The following is an 18,083-nucleotide window of genomic DNA, read 5'->3' as shown; positions in this document are numbered from 1 at the left end:
ACTGTTTTACCACTATACCGTCTCCACTACCTCTGAGTGGTTACTCAGCATTTCAGCCATTCTCGTGCAAGGAATGACTTCTGTTGAGAGCAACCTCAAATGCACGGGAGCACATGCTATCCAGCCAACATAAACATCAGGGTTGCCCCTGGCTCTCTGGCCCCTCTGGGCACTCTCTGTCCTCCGGGCACCCCGGCCTTCCTCTTCTACTCTCCTCCCTTTATCTTCTCTAACGTAGCCGACTAATATACTAATTGTATGAATGGACCAGTGTATAAGAATGAATAGTGTATTTCTTATCCGATTCATGCTCTCTCTTATGAAACAATGGACATCTTATAAATTTAGCCAGACCTCCACAGCTTGGTCATCAATCCATCTTACTTTTTCGGAGATAACAGAAGTTTATCTATGTTTGGCCTGAAGTTTCTAGACCTCGCAAACTTAATACGGCCTCCCCAGCCAGCCCATAAATCTAATGAAGTTCTTTGGAGGAGGAGGTGTCTCCGGCACATGAGTCAAGCTCCAGACCTCCCTACAGTGTTATCATTGTTACATCGATCTCAAGTTAAGTTAGATTCCTGTCAATGGTGCCAAGGTTCTTTACCAAAATAACATACAGGAAATATGCCTTTTGGCATCCTCTGGTCTAACACCGTTTGAGACGAGGCTCAAAAGAAAGCTGTCCCTAGTGTGGACCAATCAGTTTCAAGGACAATGCATATATTATCAGAGTATGTTTTTTGTTTGCATTCTGACCACAAGCATCATGGTTAATGCAGACATGATTCCTTGTAAAAGGTTTCAGTTTGGTGTTTTAACATCTTAACACCTGTTTTGTTGCCAGAAAAAAATGGGAAAAACCTATTATCATACAGGAAATACTCAAATACCCATTAAAAAATCAATTGTGGTGCTGCTCTCCTTCCCATGTTACTCCCCAGACCGTCGCTCGAAGGGGCAGCACAAGAGGATGCTTTGTGCCACAAAACTAGAAGCTGAGCGCCAGATTGGAGAGCTTGAGATGATCCTGCTGGATCATTGTGCACAGCAGCAGGCCAAGTATCAGCGGGAGCTGCTGGAATTCCAGAACAGCACCGAGCTGAAGAACTTCATCATCCACCACCAGCAGCAGCAGCAAAAGGCAGAAGAGCAGCAGCAGGTGGAAGTCAACACTAATAATGAGGATGTGTAGCAGACATGTCAGAATAGCAAGAAGGTTGAGAACGAGATGGAAGAGATAGAGAAAGTGGGGGATAGAAATGGTATGAAGAGAAAACGTGGGAGTAGGAAGAAACATAAGAACAAAAAGAAAGTTCTGGAGGAGACAGTGAAAGAAGAGGTGGCTGAGAGAGAGGGGAGTGAGGGAGAGCCCATGCAGGAAGTGGAGGAGGTTGGGACGATTGAGGTAGAGATGATGGAGGTAGTGGCTTTGGAGGATGTGATTAATGAGGTAGAGTTGAATAAGGAAGAGGTATTAGAAGGAGATGGCAAGCGGGAATTAGCGAATGAGGCAGAGGTAGCGGTGACTGAGGTAGAAGCAGTGGCCAAGCAGGAAGTGGTGAAAGATATAGCGGCCGATGTCATAGAGGGGATTGAGAGAGATGCAAAACAGGTATTAGCAGAAGAGGTAGAGCCAAATGAGGTCGATCGGAATGAGGGAATGGCCAAACAGGAAGTGGCGGAGAAAGTTGATAATGTTGTGGAGCTAAAGAAAGAGGGAGAGGATTGTGTTCAGAGGAAACGTAGGAATAGGAAGGTACGAAGGACTGAGATGAAAGTTCGGGAAGTAGAAGAGATGAAGGAAAACGAGATTGAGAGAGAGGGGAATGATGGAGAACCCAATAAGGAAGTGGCGAGTGAGGTAGAGGCAAATGAGGTAGAGGTAGCGGTGATTGAGATAGATGCAGTGGCCACACAGGAATTTGTGAAAAAGGTATTGGCCAATGTCATAGAAGGGATTGAGAAAGATGCCAAGGAGGATGTAGCGAAAGAGGTAGAGGCAAGTGAGGTAGATAGGAATGAGGGAATAGCCAAACAGGAAGTGGCTAAGAAAGTTGATAATGTTGTGGAGACAAAGAAAGAAGGAGAGGATGGTGTTCAGAGGAAACGTAGGAATAGGAAGCTACGAAGGACTGAGATGAAAGTTCAGGAAGTAGAAGAGATGAAGGAAAACGAGATTGAGGAAGAGGGGAATGATGGAGAGCCCAAGAAGGAAGTGGCGAGTGAGGTAGAGGTAGCGGTGATTGAGGTAGATGCAGTGGCCAAGCAGGAAGTGGTGAAAGAGTTAGTGTCCAATGTCGTAGAAGGGATTGAGAGAGATACAAAGCAGGAATTGGTGAAACAGGTCGAGGCAATTCAGGTCGACACGATCGAAGAAAAGGCCATGCAGGTCTTGATCAATGAGGTAGATACGAATGAGGTAAAGGCCAAACAGGAAATGGCAAAAAAAGTTGAGAACGTGGTGGAGGAGATAAAGCAGGAAGGGGCAAATGAGGTTGAAGCATATGAAGTAGATGCCATCCAGGAAGTGGCAAAAGAGGTAGAGAAGATTGAGGGAGAGGCCAAGCAGGAGGTGGTTATGGAGGTAGAGCCGATTGAGTTAGAGGCGAATGGCGTAGAGGTAATTGAGGTAGAAGTGGAGGTAGGGGCTATTGAGGTGGAGGAGAGTGAGGCGATTTTGGTAGAGGCGAATGATGTAGAGGCAATAGAGGTAGAGGCAAAAGAAGTAGGAGCTATTGAGTTAGAGGCAAATGAGGTAGAGCTGAAGGAGGTCGACACGATTGAAGACGATACAAAGCAGGAAGTGGTGAATGAGGAAGGAAGATGTGAGCAACCTTGGAGGTCAGAGAGTGTTCAGGAAGAAAAGAAAGAGATTAAGCACATCCCATCTTCTAAGAGAGAGAGAAAGGACAGTTTCTGGCGTTGGACTTGGAGCTTCCTGTGCTGCACTCGGCAGCTGGAGAAAGATGAGGAAGAGGAGAATGAACGAGGAGGAGACAGAGGGAAGGAGCGCCAAGACCAGCAGCTGGGAAACAAAAAGAAAGAAAAGTGGTGGAGACTCCGCAGAGGGATAAACTAGCGTGTTCTCCCAGACATAGACATTGAGATGTGGTTGGATGGACATGTATATTTATATATGTATATATTTAAGTTGTAATAAAAACGTACTTATGTTTCTTGAACTCGACTTCTGGTACAAAATATGTATTACCGAAGCTATCAACAGAAGGTTTGTACAGGATTAACTGCACTTATGGCCAATGTTATGTCGGGCAAACAGGACGAATGATCAGCACGGGACTAAAAGAATATCAGATAAATACTAAATACACGCGTGCCAACAAGAACACTCAATTAATTTTGATAATGTTGAAGTTCTGAGCAAAACTAGCTACGACTGGCCAATACATTGCGTAAATGCATGTCTATACAGAGTACCATACTTGAATAGGGATTACTGTTGATACGACTATTTTAATACACAATGGACAGGAAGGACAAGATCAAAGGGCTCGCAGAAGTGTGATCACCACATCTATGCCTCTATATAAGGAACGAAACACGTGGACTTCTCCACAAATCTGGCTGTCGCCTGATGAAGCTGGTTGTAATTACTGGCGAAACGTCGTACTCAGATTGTAAATCTTGTGGCTTGGCTCTCCAACACACCGGTGTGTACTAGTGACGAATTGGCATGTTCTGTTTACGTGACAACCCTTACTAGATGGCTGTGTCAAGTGGTGCCGGGTTTTAACGACATTTATATATTTACGCGATCTAACCCGATTCAGTTGCATGCAACCAAGTTACACTTATCGCGCAGGTATGGGGCCGCCTCAAGAAATGCTTGTAATCGATGGATTGATGATGATGCACCATGGTCCCCAGTCTCATACTGATCCCGAGAATCACGCAGTCTGTGCACTCCCAGCTTGTCGGTGAGCGCCGGGTACGTGGGGTCGGCGCCCACGCACACGGCCAGCAGCCGGTGCACAATCACATCCGAGTATCTGTAACGGTACAGGGAGACAACAACAACAATATTCACATTTGTTGCAGCCTCTATTTAATATGAAGATTAAATTTACAGTAGATACAGGCTGCGGTATGGCCACGAGATGCCAACGGAGCAGCGGTATTAATCCACCAAGCACCGCGATTCATTCTGGTGGATCTCAGCGGGTTTCACGATCCACCAGAAAGCTACGCAAACAATGACTCAGATGGATTTAACGCTGTGATAGAATACTGTACTCTGGACATACCACGTTCTAGCACCATCTGCTGGTGGAAATTATCTTTGTTAATGTATGAATTTAATTCTTTGTTGAGGATTTTTTATTTGTCATCAGATGTAACGCAAATTGCTGCCTGCTCATATCTGTGTTCTTATTTAAGATCCACAACAAAATCGTTAGCGATCCATGGCAGAATTGCAATTCACTTTTGGCCGCCGCTGCAACACGGCAATGGATTCTTGATTCTGCACGTGGAACACTGTCACCCTCCTTGTAGGCGTTGGTGTTCTCCGGATCCTCTAGTTTTTCTCCAACACAAGCCAAACAACCATTTAAGGAATTGGCCAAACTTCCCGTTTATAGGACCTTTTAGAAAAATAAGTCAAAATCTAAATCTTTATCCTGGAGAAATCCGATTCGCTATAAAAGCTCTTTTTGACAGATGTCCAGTAGGTAGATGATAGGAGTGCTAAGTATAGGAAAGGTAAACAAATCACTAAAAGTAAATAATAGAAAAAAGATATACAAGTTGTATGTTGAACTTTATTCGCACCGTACGTAGCCAACCGTGCTAATCGGAGGTGTGCCATAATGACAAGTTAACATTGCATAAGTACATCAATTAATGAATAAATTCCTAAACTTGGGAAAGGCAGCACAGTCCCAGACCACACCAAGACAACAACATAGTCCCCTCAATAATCGCGAAGGTCGATTTCACGCGTGTGCCTGACGCCAGAGCACGTCACCGTCGAATGGGCGACGTGAAGGGGGTGTAGATGGCGGTGGCGAGCCCGTAGTGGTGGGTGTCGGGCTCCATGCCGGAGCAGAAGTAGATGGCCTGCATCATGCAGCGCGTGGCCAGGATGCGCAGCAGAGTGTTGAGGTATGGTGGCGCTCCCGGCACCGCCGCCCGGTCCAGGGACTCGGCCAACGCCTTAGCCGAGTCCACCTGGATCTCGATGTTCTGCGCAAAAAAATCGGGCACACCGGCGTTTGTGAGGTGACTATCCCGCACGTGGCTTGTAGTTCAGTGCTGGGGAAGCAGCAAGGGTTGTGGTGTATTGGAAAGAAAACGTTATTCAGCGCACTTCCTGTGGGCATTCAGGTTTCCATAACCTGGCTTGCCAGGAGAAGGCAGTACAGCAAGTGGATTAATCTACATCTGGCACAGTGCCTGGCTGCCTTCCAGCGTTGTCTGTGGTTCGTCACACCTTTTGAGTTGTTCTGCCTCTAAGGGCGAGTGGAAACTATACGGCTACATCTCAAGATAAAGGTAAAAAGTGCAGCCCTGCAATTGCTCGCTCAGGCCAATACTGACATCGTTTCAAGACACCTCTGCTTCACAGTAGGGGGTAGCACATTCCCACCCATTTTGAGCATAATGTTCATCACAATAAGTCGACCTGATATTTCAACATTTCAGTGCTGGAATTTATCTAAAATTAAATACAGTACTACATTTATCGTGATGGTTTTTTGTTGCTTATTTCTGTGGAGTAGCTGGGAAACGAGCTGAGTCCTTCAACTCCCTACACTTGATAACACAGTATGTTCAATGCGGCTGCTGGATTTTGAAGCCAGGGTCCCAGCTGTAATCTCTGGGTCATAGGGTGACCCAGGTGACCCTTGCAAATGAGACTATTATGGTCTCTTGAGTTATCACCCGGTTAAACCAAAAGACCTCAAACAAAAATTTGAGCCACCCGGCGACCTCTGAATTCCTTGCGAGGAGGATGATATTGAAGGAAGGTTAACAGCAATCTAGAGACAGTAGAATCCCTCTTAAAGAGCATTAAAGGATTTGGTCATTAAGCGAGTATAGGAAATACGTGTTAAAAGCTTAATTCGTTCCGATAGCATCGAAAGTTTCCCTTGTTGACCCAAAAAACGTACTTTATGATATTTAAACAATGGATATTAATACATAAAGATACTAACATTATAACCACATCATATTAAAATAAACACTGTTAATAAATGCATTCATTCATTTTGATTTAAAGTTTTCGTGACTGCAGGGATTCATATTCTTGGTTCTTTCGGTAAATTCACGTAGAAGGGAAACAATAAAATAATAAAAAGTATAAAACAATAACATTCTCACGACGTTTCGACTGCAACACAAGTAATCATCATCAGGTGTGAAAACCACAACAAGAAAATTTGAAAAAAGTGGCGGTTATTTTAACGTTAGCACCACGGAGAGAGATTTCATAAACCATTTCGGGTCTTAATTGATTGATCACGCTTAAGGTGGCTTTCAGACCGCATCCATTATTTTTCGTCTCCCCCCTCCTCTTTTCCGAACATAGATGGACTCGTCCATCTGAACAAACTGTCAAATCTCTCTCCGTGGTGCTAACGTTAAAAATAACTGCCACTTTTTTCAAATTTTCTTGTTGTGGTTTTCACACCTGATGATGATTGCTTGTGTTGCAGTCGAAACGTCGTGAGAATTTTATTGTTTTATATTTTTATTATTTTATTTTTTCCTTGCTATGTGGCATTAATTCATATTTACTGTACCTACAACAGCCCGTCGTTAACAGAGAAATGGTCGGTTAAGCCTACACATTGGAGGCCCGTTGTTAAGCGATTAGTTAACAAGGGTAGTCGTTAAAAGGGGTTCTAACTCTACCTTTGATTTCGCCGCCTTCACCAAGATGTCGTAGTTGGAAGGCGGAGGCGCTGGATGGCGTCGGAGCAGCGCACACTCGGGGAATTCGTCTACGATGCGCTCCGCCACGGAGATGTTGGCGAGCAACATGAACTCCTCCACCATCGAGTTGGTCTCCCTGTGTACACGCACCAGTTTCCGCCACCACAACACATCAACCACAAGGGTCAAGAATCTTTATCTTAGATTATTTTGCTGATAATAAATATCCCACGTGAAAAGCCACTTTGTTCAGCTATCATTTGTGGTCAGGGTTTTACTTGGTAAGATAAAAATAGTTTAGTTGTATTTGTATATTTGTTTAAGTTATTTGTTTACCTTTCCAATACTTTGCAATCCTAACGTGTGCTTGTATTGTTTGTTGTTGTAACGTTGTGACCTGGCCCAACTGGACATCTGTGAAAAAAGAGCTTTATAGCTCATTGGATTCTTCCAGTAGAAATATATATTTTGATTCTGATAGAGAGATCTGCACAACAGTCGGATTGCAGTCATGGGAGGTGTCTTGTTGACGAGACTCACTTGAGTTCCTTGGTCTGCAGGTCGATCGGGTCGTGGGTTTCGCTGTCCATGTGGAATCGGACCTCAGGGGATGCCAGAGTCAATGCCCTACGGGTGAAGAAGGGACATGAGCGATCATCATGTCCAGCCAAAACAACACAGAATCTTAATATAAGACACTTCACAAACTCAGATATTTGAGTTGAACATGCACAGCTCGTTAAGTCAATCCACTGCTGGATGAGGGCCACCCCATGCCATGCGGGTCGTGGGGTGGTTTTACCGTACTTAACCGTGGTGGTCAGTACGCGTTGGCAAAGGTGGGGGAGCACAGACATGGGAGCATTAAGTAGAGTAAAACAATTTATGTCACTGCATTGTCCTCTTGCCCACAATGTAGCCCCGCAGCAGCCTGTAACACTCCAATCTAGAAGGATGTTATTAACTAGGTAAAACCTTAACTTCTTTATTATTGCCTTCATTTCCGCATCTCCAGCTTCTTCAGCCTCCCACTCCCAGCCCCGCTCACTTTCCACCCCCCCCCGGCATTTTGCCGTGCTCGCCCCTTTAATCCCTCTAGCAGCACCCCACTTCCCCTACCCCACACCCCCCCTCTCTATCTCTCCCCCCTTGCTCCCCCCCACTCTCTTACCTATATAGCCTCTTGTTACAACAGCCCTTTTTTGCCCACTTCAGCAATTGTTTCTGGCTGTGGTTGTCCCACCTGAAGAAGGACGCTAATGTTGCGCCCGAAACGTCGTGATTTAATTTACTTGTTATTTTATTTTATAGTTTTACCTACGTGACTTTACCGAAAAAAAACCCGAGTATGAATCCTGTAACACTTGTTTGTGCATGGTATTCACCCAAGCCTCATGCATCATGGGGTCAAAAAAGCAACAGGTGCAGCCTTGCAATTGCTTGCTCAAGCCACTGCTGGAAGAAGGGTGCTCCCATAAGAGGCGGCCCCTCTAGAGATACACCCTTCTACAGTCCCTTTCAATGTATTTTAGCCTACTCTTCCACGCTGGCCGGATGTCTTAGAAGACACGGGAGTAACCACACTTTACCGCGCCACAGGCGACCTGCCGATCGACTAAATGTGGTGCACCCATTAATACTGCTCATCGCTCCAGTGGCGGTGGAGGGGATGAGGATCTTGACAATGAGTTACCCGTTTTGAATGCGCCTCTGCTTGAGGATCTTGGCCAGGGAGTTGAGGCCACGCAAGCTGCTGGTGACCGGGTCCTTCCGCCCGGCGTCGTCCATCATTAGCTGAGCCTCTGCGTACGTCAGAGACGCCTGCGGGGATACGATGAACACACTACGGGTGAACCATGGGGTCCTCGCAATTACACAATGCCCACGCCTGATCCAAGCCCAAGCCAGAACTCAACAGATGTCTACGTGGCGCCCGATGACCACTGAGGGTTACGCTCACCCAAAGACAGCAAAATTTATATTTTTTAATTCTCAAAGCTGGAATTTAACCAAATTTAGTGCAATGTAATTTGGTGGTCTTTTGTGCAGTGAGTTTAACACATAGGCTTTCGAGACCAATATCATCCATAATACAGGTTTTTTGGGTTAGATTGTGTAAATACGTAAATGTGTCGTTAAACCCGCCACCACCCGACACAGCCAACTAGTAAGGGTTGTAACATAAACAGAACGTGGCCAATTCGTCACTGGTACAACACACCGGTGTGCTGTACTCGTGACGAATTGGCATGTTCTGTGTTTTGTGCAGTGATTGTTGACTGGACAGAGACCATCAACTCACTACTTTCATGTCCTACCTCGCACCTCCGATTAGCACAGTTGGCTACGTATGGTGCAAAAGAAGTTCAACATACATACTACCACTTGTGAACCCGGTTCATCTCGCTACACTTGTGAACCCAGAGGTGCAAGCTCAACGCTCTGACCTCTCAGCCATCCGGAAACCTCAACTGCACTAACATAGCAAGGCACCGATACAATACACGTGAAAGCAAACGAGAGTTTTACAAAAACTGAACGTCTGTGGGGGGGGGGGGGAACTCACCTTGGAATTGATGATGCTCTTGGTAAAACGTGTGCTCACGATCTCAGCCTTTGGAGTCATCTCCCATATGCACGAGAACGCCAGCCTGCACGCGCACAGCACATGCATCGTGGCCATTCACCGTCGAGTGGCGGAGTCGTCGACATTGGACTGGTGCAGGGTGTTCACTCAGGAAAGCCTCGCAAAGTCTCGAGACTCTTTTTCAGGAGGGTCTTGCCAAGTTTTTGGTAGTCGAGTCATTCTTTCAGCAGCGGGATGTTTGGCCAAATACCGGTTTGGGTTGTTACAAATGACTCAACTGGAATATATACGTAGCAACCATTGTTCGACTGCAAAAGCTTTGCAGTACCCTCCCGAAGTTATGAGATTCAGTGAGGCTTTCCTTGGTTAAGGATCATAGTAGTAATAACACGTTTATGTTAGCGATGAGAGGAAACCTGATAACCTGGAGTCAACCCATGCTAAATAGGGGGAGAACATACAAAATCTACATGGAAAGGCAACCAAGTCGGGCATCAATCCTAGGCCATTCTTGCTGTGAGACACGTGTTACCATTGTGCCATCCTGGTTTGGCTGCTTATGTATGTACACATGCTAGTGTGGATCTGTACAATGACACTTTAACAGTGCCACGCATCATGGGATTACATGTGCACCTGGCAACAACGCACGTTAGCTGCTGAGTATGGGTTGCAATGTGCGCACTCGCGAGTTAACAGTTGTTGGTGCATCTCACCGGTCGACGTTGGATCTCAAGGAACACAGGTTTGAGCTCAATAACTCTGGCACCATATCAATCCTCTGCAGGCGCACAAACACATAAACGCAACCACTTCTCTGTCAATAAACACAATCTGGCAAATACATATGGACCAACTCAACGAGTGTTTTGCAAGCAAACCCACACATGATTAAGTCACCTGCAGGTAAGTGTTCAGCAAAGGGATGTTTTCGCGAATGCCACTTAAGATTGTATGGGTTTTATTTAGAGGAAATCTGATGAATCCAGAGGAAACCCATTCACTAACAGGGGGGAGGACAAACAAAACTGCAAGCAAAAAGGCACAAGAGTTGAGTAATCAAACCCAGCGTCTCCTTGCTGCAAGGCACGAGTGTTACCACTGCGCCGATAGCCTGCCGCTCATGATGTCACGGTACATCATATGATAAGAAATCCGCAAAAATCACCTCGTTTAAAACATCATGAGAGATATTCAGCATTGTTGTTGCACATTTTTTAATTCTAATTCATTTTTAAGTTATCGTTATTCACACGGGAAGTACTGAAAAGCACGCAAAAAAATGTGGTGAAAATGTCAAATACAATTACAGTTGTGGGGAAACTGGTACCGCGATGATCGTTACATCATAATATTTTACATCATGTCGTAAAGTTAAGAATGAAAGGATGAAATCGGCGGGTCGTAAAACACTTGATATTGTGGCAAGAAGAAATCCACATCTCACCTTCTCACACAGGTAAACTGTGGTACCACGCAGAGATGCCTCCTCATCCAAGGCATTCCCCGGCCGGATAAAGTAGCTCACATCGGCGATGTGTACCCCAACCTAGAACACACATTAATACACCGTCACCACCCTCACATGCATGGATGTGTAATGACAGGGTGATACCTGCCGGCCTGTAAGGATAATTAAGGTTATAGCTGCATTACATAGCGCCTTATTATGAAGGGGCGTATCTGGGGTAAAGGTCAACGGCGGAGTCAGTCGAGAAGCTCCGGGAACCATCCCGAAGGGCCTAGAAGGTTCTAGAAAGGGGGCGTGGCCAGAGGTGGAGCTTGGCCACTCCAGGCAGATATAAAGAGCACCGAATCAGAGCTTCGGGGCTGTTAGCGTGGGGTCTGGGTCCTGGTTGCGTCGCTACCGTCGTCATCTCTTCGTCTTCGACCACGTGGCTGGTTCTTCTGCAAGAGCAGCTCTGTCTCCGCCGCTACGCTCGTCAACCAGCCAGCGTAGCTACGCAGGATGGAGATGGGCTGCGTGCTTGTACAGCCTAGGTGTAGCCGCATTACAAAGTGTATCGCCCTGTGTGCTTTTAATAAATAAGAAGCCTTCTACTAGACGTCTGTCGGAAGTCGCTCACTCCACATGCATGCATAACCTCCACCATAGCCACTCCAACCAAAGCACAATAATATGAAATGAAATGCACATCCATTACTACCTGGTGCATTCATTGTGAACCAGGCATTCGGCCAGTGACGTGGACACTTAGGCCAGTGGGGTCTTAGCCATGGCTTGGCTCAGGCTTGGCTCTCGCGCAACATGCATTGAGATTATTTCTATTATTTTGGCTGCTATAAATGTCCAAATGATGGGCCACTTTGTTGAGCTATTCATTTGTGGCTAGTTCACTAATCAAAAATAAATCAATACCTCAGTGGGCTTTGCCTGGTAGGATGGGGATGGTTTCATTGTATTTGTTTGTGTTTGGGTTATTTGTTTATCTTTCTTGTACTTTGCACTACTATTATGTTTTTGTACTGTTTGTTGTTGTAACGTTCTTACCCGCCTCTACTGGACATGTGAAAAATAGCTTTATAGCTCATCGGATTCCTCCAGTATAAATATTCTAATTCTCAATAAGCCACATCAAAGCAACGCTTAAAACCAGAGCTGCCTCTAAGCATGGTTCCAGCCCTGAGCCTCTGTGTCCCTTGTGCCTCCTCGTATATCTCTGCATGCTCCCAGCCACGCTCAGAATTTCCGTGAGCTGAGCGTGAGCCAAGGCACAGCTGAGCCACTCATGCTTCTTTGGAGGCAACGGAGCAGATCAAGCCAGAACCGAGCCATGTTGAAGTCAGTCCTGAGCTGAGCAGAGACCAAGAATACGGGCACTAAGGCAACAATGTTTGGAAACTTAAAAACAGGAATATTGTCCACCCCTTTGTCAATCCACTGCAGGATGAGGGCTTCTCCATGCCGTAATGGGTCGCGATTGTCATTTGACCTTGCTTTATTACGATGGTCAATGCAGGTGGTGAAGGGGAGAACTTGGGCAGTTTTTTTAGATATCACTCTGTACCGGTGTTAGCCATGACTGGGAATCTAAACCAGCTTGACAGGATGAATGTGCAGTGCACTTATCATTGTGCCACTAAACTCCCCTTGTCACCTCCGCTAGCATTGACAAAACCATGAAAGGAATAGGCACGAATTACCGCGACCGTGACCACGATTACCACCACCAAATGAATACCTCGGTGTTCCCATTGTCGAGCGGTTTGCAGTGTAGGGCATCGTCGATGTCTGTGCAGCCTGGAGGATCCACGCTGCAGATGGACAATGCACGGAGGTCCTCCCTGCCAGCCTGGTCCTTGTACGGGACACACACAGCACCAGGTTCAAGAAAACGCTGCCTTCCAACAACCAAAACACAGGGTGAGCCATACATGGGTAAACCAACTTCATTCTAATGGCGTTCTATCTTCTCAATAGGCGACTGAATATTTTGAAAGTACAGTCCGTTCTCCTATGACTCTGCATGTTTTCATATCGTGAATTAGATATAATGCGATGAATGCATTAGGGAACACATTTTATTCATAACATGGATGTGAATTGGATAAAAGGCGATCGAGTGAACAGAACTGCGTTGTGCGAGGCAGAATAAGCGGTTGTACGGTTGCCTCGGTGTAGCATCACACAGCGGGATGATGCTGGATGTTTCTAGATGCTACTCACGTACCCAAAGTCTTTGTTAAGCCTGCGTACGCATCTCACGTATTTGCGGACTGTCCTTTACCCTATATTATTAATTATGCGATTTTTCCACAATTCGGTGTTCTTCAGGAACGCAAGTACAGCGTTATAGGAGAAAAGTCTGTAGTCCCCTTGCTCCATTCATTTCTGTACTGGACCATCTCCACGGCCACTGCAGAGTCCTCCACATCCTGGCTCACCACTTTGATCCGCATCTCTCGAGGCCTGCCTCTCGGGTCTCCGCCCTGGTGCTTCCATAAGTCCGTTGCCTTCCTTCGTCCGATGTGAATTTCCTCTCTTCTTACGATGATGTGTCCGAGCCATCGACTTTCTTTCAGGTCGACGGCTTTTCTATATACGGTCTGCGGTAAAGGCGTAGAGCCCCGTGGCTTCTCGTTCATGACAGTGCAGCGGAAGGACCTCGACTGGAGGGAGAGCTCCAGAGAGGCCCTCTAGAAGGTATTCTACGCAGGCCAAACATCTTGAAACTATTGAGGTTTGACAGCACGATGATGATGGGGGGTGTTTTCGCATTTGTCTATTGTCGGGGGCCTATACGTCGGGGGCCACACGTCGTGGGCCACACCAAAGGCCACCCAGGGGCCACCAGTGGCCCGTGGGCCTTGTAATAAAGAACATTGAAGTAAAGGATTCTCACATGCACGACCAAGCACACCAACACACTGCAGGCGTAAGAATTGAACTCAATCGAGGAATTGACATATCGTCACACGTCTCATGCGTACCTCTGCTGTGATGCTGAACGTGGGAGGGGGCAGGCATGCAAGTACGGCCTGGCTGAAGGGCTGGTGTGGCACGTCGTGCTCCAGCAGCAGCACCTCCGTCTCCGTCTCCTTATCCCCACATTCGCCCAGAGAGCGCACAAAATGGCCCTGCACAAGCACACCGACGATTAGCACGGTTGTCTACGTATGGTACGGAAGAAGTTCAACATGCATATGCACATACGTGGCCAATCGTCACCGGTATCCCTTTTCCACTGGTACATTGGAACCCAGACAGTGCAGATCTCTCGAAGTGTCTGTGGTCACCCAGTGGCTTTTTGCCGTGTCGAACCAGAACCAAACCGTAGTATGCTGGACCCACAAGGCATCCAAATATATCCGGGGGCCGAGCAGGGCCAGGGGCGGGGCTAGCGACACGTTAATTGGGTGACGGCAGTCGGTACACCACGGGGACGTGGCACCACAGCGTCATCTGCACGTGCCTAGCCTTGTTCAAAGCATTGACCGTCCATGGCATGGATCCGCTTTTGCAGTGGATAAACAACCTGCAGCCTACTAAACCGTGCCAGCCATGGTGTCGCTCGGTTGTGCAGTGGCAAATAGGTATGAAAAGCACAACCACAATGCCAACCTTGTACCTAACGTACATTATGTAGAATATTAACCGACATCTGTTTAAACAAAGATACAACCCAAAGAATACATCTTAACAATATATTTAACTTTTCACCAATTTTGTTTCTCATTGTGTTAATGGTATCGCACAAGACAAGCAATCTATACAAACCCTTCGTGGTCAAGGACGACCCACAGGAGCAGACATAACAGAGCTACTTCTAAGATCCATTGAAGTGAAATGCAGTCCAAATTGTAGGGGGGCAGTGCTTTTCCAACCACTCTGCCAATCAAAGTAATGTTCATCACATGGCAGTCAAACGCAGTAGTTTTCTCAGAGATGGAAATCAAACAATCGAAGTGCACGACCAAATTTAATATCGTTTTTGGTGCAGTTATTGGTGACTGGGCTGAGACTATCAACTTACAACACCTTAATAACCTAGGTTGAATCACAGGTGAGTTTGCCATGCTTTCAAACAAAAAAATATCACAGTGGTGCCACTTCATCCACCCTGACTTCCAATTCACCGTGTCACCGTTCGTGTTTTGGGTTCGACGGCTGTATTGCATACAGAGCCGCGTGGCCGCGCGTCAAGTGACAGAAGGATGAGCCCGACGATGCCGACCACGGGACGGACGGGTGAGGTGTCACGGCGTGCGGGGCGTCACGGTGCAGTCGTACGTTCGGGTAGCGGGAGTGTCGCAGCCAGCCATCGATGGCCACCACGATGCGGTGGGCCTGCAGGGACGCTGCTTGTCTTGTCTCCACCCGCACTCGTGGCATGCGGCAGTCCGCGGGCGTGAACAGGTGGCGGGTGGCCTGCAACACGCACAAAGAGCCCCCAGTAAGGCATTCAACAAACTGTTTGGGCGAGTGCCGTCAGCACACACCTATTCAAGCTGGTACGGCAAACGACGGGGTGGGTACGGCCAGCACCATGCCCGACCGCCTTTGTCTCCACAGCGCTGATGTTTACATGCCACATCAGATACTCATTTATGGCCGAGTCGACCTAGGGAAGGGCCCAAGACAGGTTCAGACATTTGCCGCTGTTTATTGGTTATGAGCGATAAATATAATCCAACTCGGGTCCCAGGATTCGTAGCGCAGCGCGCTAACCGCTACATCACCGCTCCCCACACGTACACACACACATGCAGATCAGCCCACCTCCTTGATTGGGCTGGGCATGAGCATGCCGCACAGCGGCCTCGAGTTCCGCTTGATGATGCCGACCACTTTGCCAGTGGGCCGACGCATCTTCCCACTTTCGGCTTTCAGCTGGAGACCAAAACAAAGGACAAACATCGTGTTGCGTAATCTAAGCAAGAGCGACGACAGCAGCAGCAGCAGCTGGGATAGCACCGGGAGATGACAACGCAAACTCAAATGAGCACTCACCACAGTAGCGTCTCTCTCACACACTGAAATAATGAAATAACTATTTTTTTACAAGCTCACTGCATAACACAATACAATTTGGCTTGAAGGGGAAGGAGCAATCCAAAACAATAGCGCTTAACCTGCGGATGTGGTTTCATGCTGTGTCTCATCAATGCCAATAATGAGACTGACGCTTTGTTAAAATGACAAAAGATCACAGTGAGGAGTCCTCCGTAAATATTGATAAGTTAAAACAGTTCTGGCGATTGATAGAATCAACCGGAACATGCCCATCAGACACCACATGTTTAAAAAAAAAACGCGTAGGCTTTTGCGACCAATATTATCTACAACAAAGGTTACCCTCCCATCTAATTCACAATTTGATGCTTAATCTCTCGATTCTTTATGATTTCACTTGCAATTGTGATTGACATTTTCTCTTACCTGCTTAGCACATCAGTCACCCTATATGTGTTTAATGTGTACGTAACGTTTTTTCTAAGTATAACCGTGCAATGATCAGTCTATAAATAATCTGCCCAAGCCAACTTGCACTACATGCGATTTAATATCTAACACTTATTTATGTTTGTGAAATATTGTCGACTTTTCATAAACCACGGTTGTTTTTGTGCCAATTTCAATTAACTTCTTGCTGTACTTTATTATGTTTTGCATTTTGTCACTGTGGTATGTATGCATGTAAAACTTATTTCGCACCGTACACAGCCAACCATGCTAAAAAGAGGTGCGTGGCAAGGACTACAATCTAAATACAAAAAGCAGTACTAAAGAAATTAGTTTTCAATATAGAGGCCACCCTGTGACCCAGCTTAGACCGTGGAAGCGACGCCGTGTTGAGCCTGGATATGCATAACAGGTGGTATAGGCTCTGCGCCAAAATGGCTGGCAGCAGAGCGCAGTACAGCAAAATGAACTGTTGTCCTGTCCTTCTATGCTCCTGATCTATGCCCCCCCCCCCTTCACCAACCCGCACCGAAGTATGGTCAAATAACCCCTACGTACATACAAAAATAGTACGAAATGATTAGCACTCCTGACTTGATTTTGAAGTAATGTAATGTAAAGTCATTTAATAAACGCAAAATCAAGCTAACAGCATCTCTAATGTGGATTGTTGTCTGGTCACACGGTGTTCATTATGTTTAAGGTCTCTCTTGAAGTGGTTGAGTCTTTGTTGTTATTCTTTGTTTAAACTATATTAAAACTATTTAAAAACTATAAACTAAATAACTTTACCAGGTAAGGACCCTGAGAGCTATATAGCTATTTTTAAGTGACCTGGCCACAAATGATCGTTCAATGAAGTATCTTATCACATTTGAAATTGATAGCAGCCAAATACTCTAAGTGCATGTCAGATTGTAACTGTGCAGGGAAAAGTCGGAGGACCTGGAGAAAAATCCATGCGACCACGGGGAGAGAGACACGCACACTGCAGGTGTCTGGGTTTGATTTTGGTTCGGCAGTGTTGACGCTCCACTCACCACATCCTCCTCATTCTCTTCTGCAACGTCCCCTGCGATGCCCTCATCGTGCAGGACCAGCGAGGAGGGGGCAACCCAGCGCTCCTCGGGGAACATCTCCACGCACACGATGTCGTCGTGCATCGCGCGGTTTAAATGCTGCAGCCCCTGGATCAACACCTGCACGGAGACAAAAAAGATCCCCCGTATAGCCTTAACAGACCGCTGGGCCAAGTGTTGTTAGAGAGCAGCATATACAGTAAAACCTTGGATTGCGAATAACTTGGTCTGCGAGTGTTTTACAAGACGAGCAAAATTTATAATAAATATTAATTTGATAAACGAGCGAGGGTCTTGCAATACGAGCAGCTTTGTACTGCCGAGCGTCACGTGATCACAACTGATATACGAGTGCTTTGATATACGAGTGCTTTGGATTACAAACACGTTTCCAGAACGAATTATGCTCGCAATCCAAGGTTTTACTGTACGAGAGTTTTAATACCACGAATAAACAATTTAAAATGTAGGACTATTAGCCCATGAATCTTCTGAAACCAATGTTTTTCAGTAACATATGTTCAAGCAGGGCAATTTCTGGACTGGGTTTTTTTTCCAACAAAGGGCCAATGTACCTAATTGTTATTTA

The 18,083-nt window shown here is 46.3% G+C and overlaps 2 protein-coding genes across 2 annotated transcripts; both read right to left on the bottom strand.

Annotated features, from left to right (window-relative positions):
- Positions 1–4,219: 4,219 nt before the first annotated feature.
- Positions 4,220–7,039, bottom strand: LOC142923050 (exosome complex exonuclease RRP44-like). The gene is made up of 2 exons (XM_076063989.1): positions 6,883–7,039; positions 4,220–5,208 (listed from the first exon to the last, which is right to left on the bottom strand). Exons 1-2 carry the CDS (start codon positions 7,024–7,026, stop codon positions 4,987–4,989), a joined length of 366 nt encoding a protein of 121 aa, XP_075920104.1. The 5' UTR covers positions 7,027–7,039; the 3' UTR covers positions 4,220–4,986.
- An 8,614-nt stretch (positions 7,040–15,653) lies between these two features.
- LOC142923051 (exosome complex exonuclease RRP44-like) lies at positions 15,654–17,610 on the bottom strand. The gene is made up of 2 exons (XM_076063990.1): positions 17,456–17,610; positions 15,654–15,842 (listed from the first exon to the last, which is right to left on the bottom strand). Exons 1-2 carry the CDS (start codon positions 17,576–17,578, stop codon positions 15,723–15,725), a joined length of 243 nt encoding a protein of 80 aa, XP_075920105.1. The 5' UTR covers positions 17,579–17,610; the 3' UTR covers positions 15,654–15,722.
- Positions 17,611–18,083: the final 473 nt, after the last annotated feature.

The sequence above is a fragment of the Petromyzon marinus genome, unplaced genomic scaffold, assembly GCF_048934315.1.
Source record: "Petromyzon marinus isolate PM22_M1 ecotype Great Lakes invasive population unplaced genomic scaffold, UKy_Petmar_22M1.pri1.0 PM_Scaffold_26, whole genome shotgun sequence".
In the NCBI taxonomy this organism is placed as follows: Eukaryota; Metazoa; Chordata; class Hyperoartia; order Petromyzontiformes; family Petromyzontidae; genus Petromyzon; species Petromyzon marinus.
The sequence above is the reverse complement of the archived record's forward strand: the minus strand, read 5'-3'. Positions and strand labels throughout refer to the sequence as shown.

Excerpts from the sequence above, each read along its gene's own strand:
- LOC142923050 (XM_076063989.1), bottom strand. The coding sequence starts at position 7,026 with ATGGTGGAGGAGTTCATGTTGCTCGCCAACATCTCCGTGGCGGAGCGC. Across the intron at positions 5,209-6,882 it reads TGAAGGCGGCGAAATCAAAG|AACATCGAGATCCAGGTGGA; the intron begins GTAGAGTTAGAA and ends TTTTTTGCGCAG.
- LOC142923051 (XM_076063990.1), bottom strand. The coding sequence starts at position 17,578 with ATGCACGACGACATCGTGTGCGTGGAGATGTTCCCCGAGGAGCGCTGG. Across the intron at positions 15,843-17,455 it reads AAGAGAATGAGGAGGATGTG|CTGAAAGCCGAAAGTGGGAA; the intron begins GTGAGTGGAGCG and ends TTTGGTCTCCAG.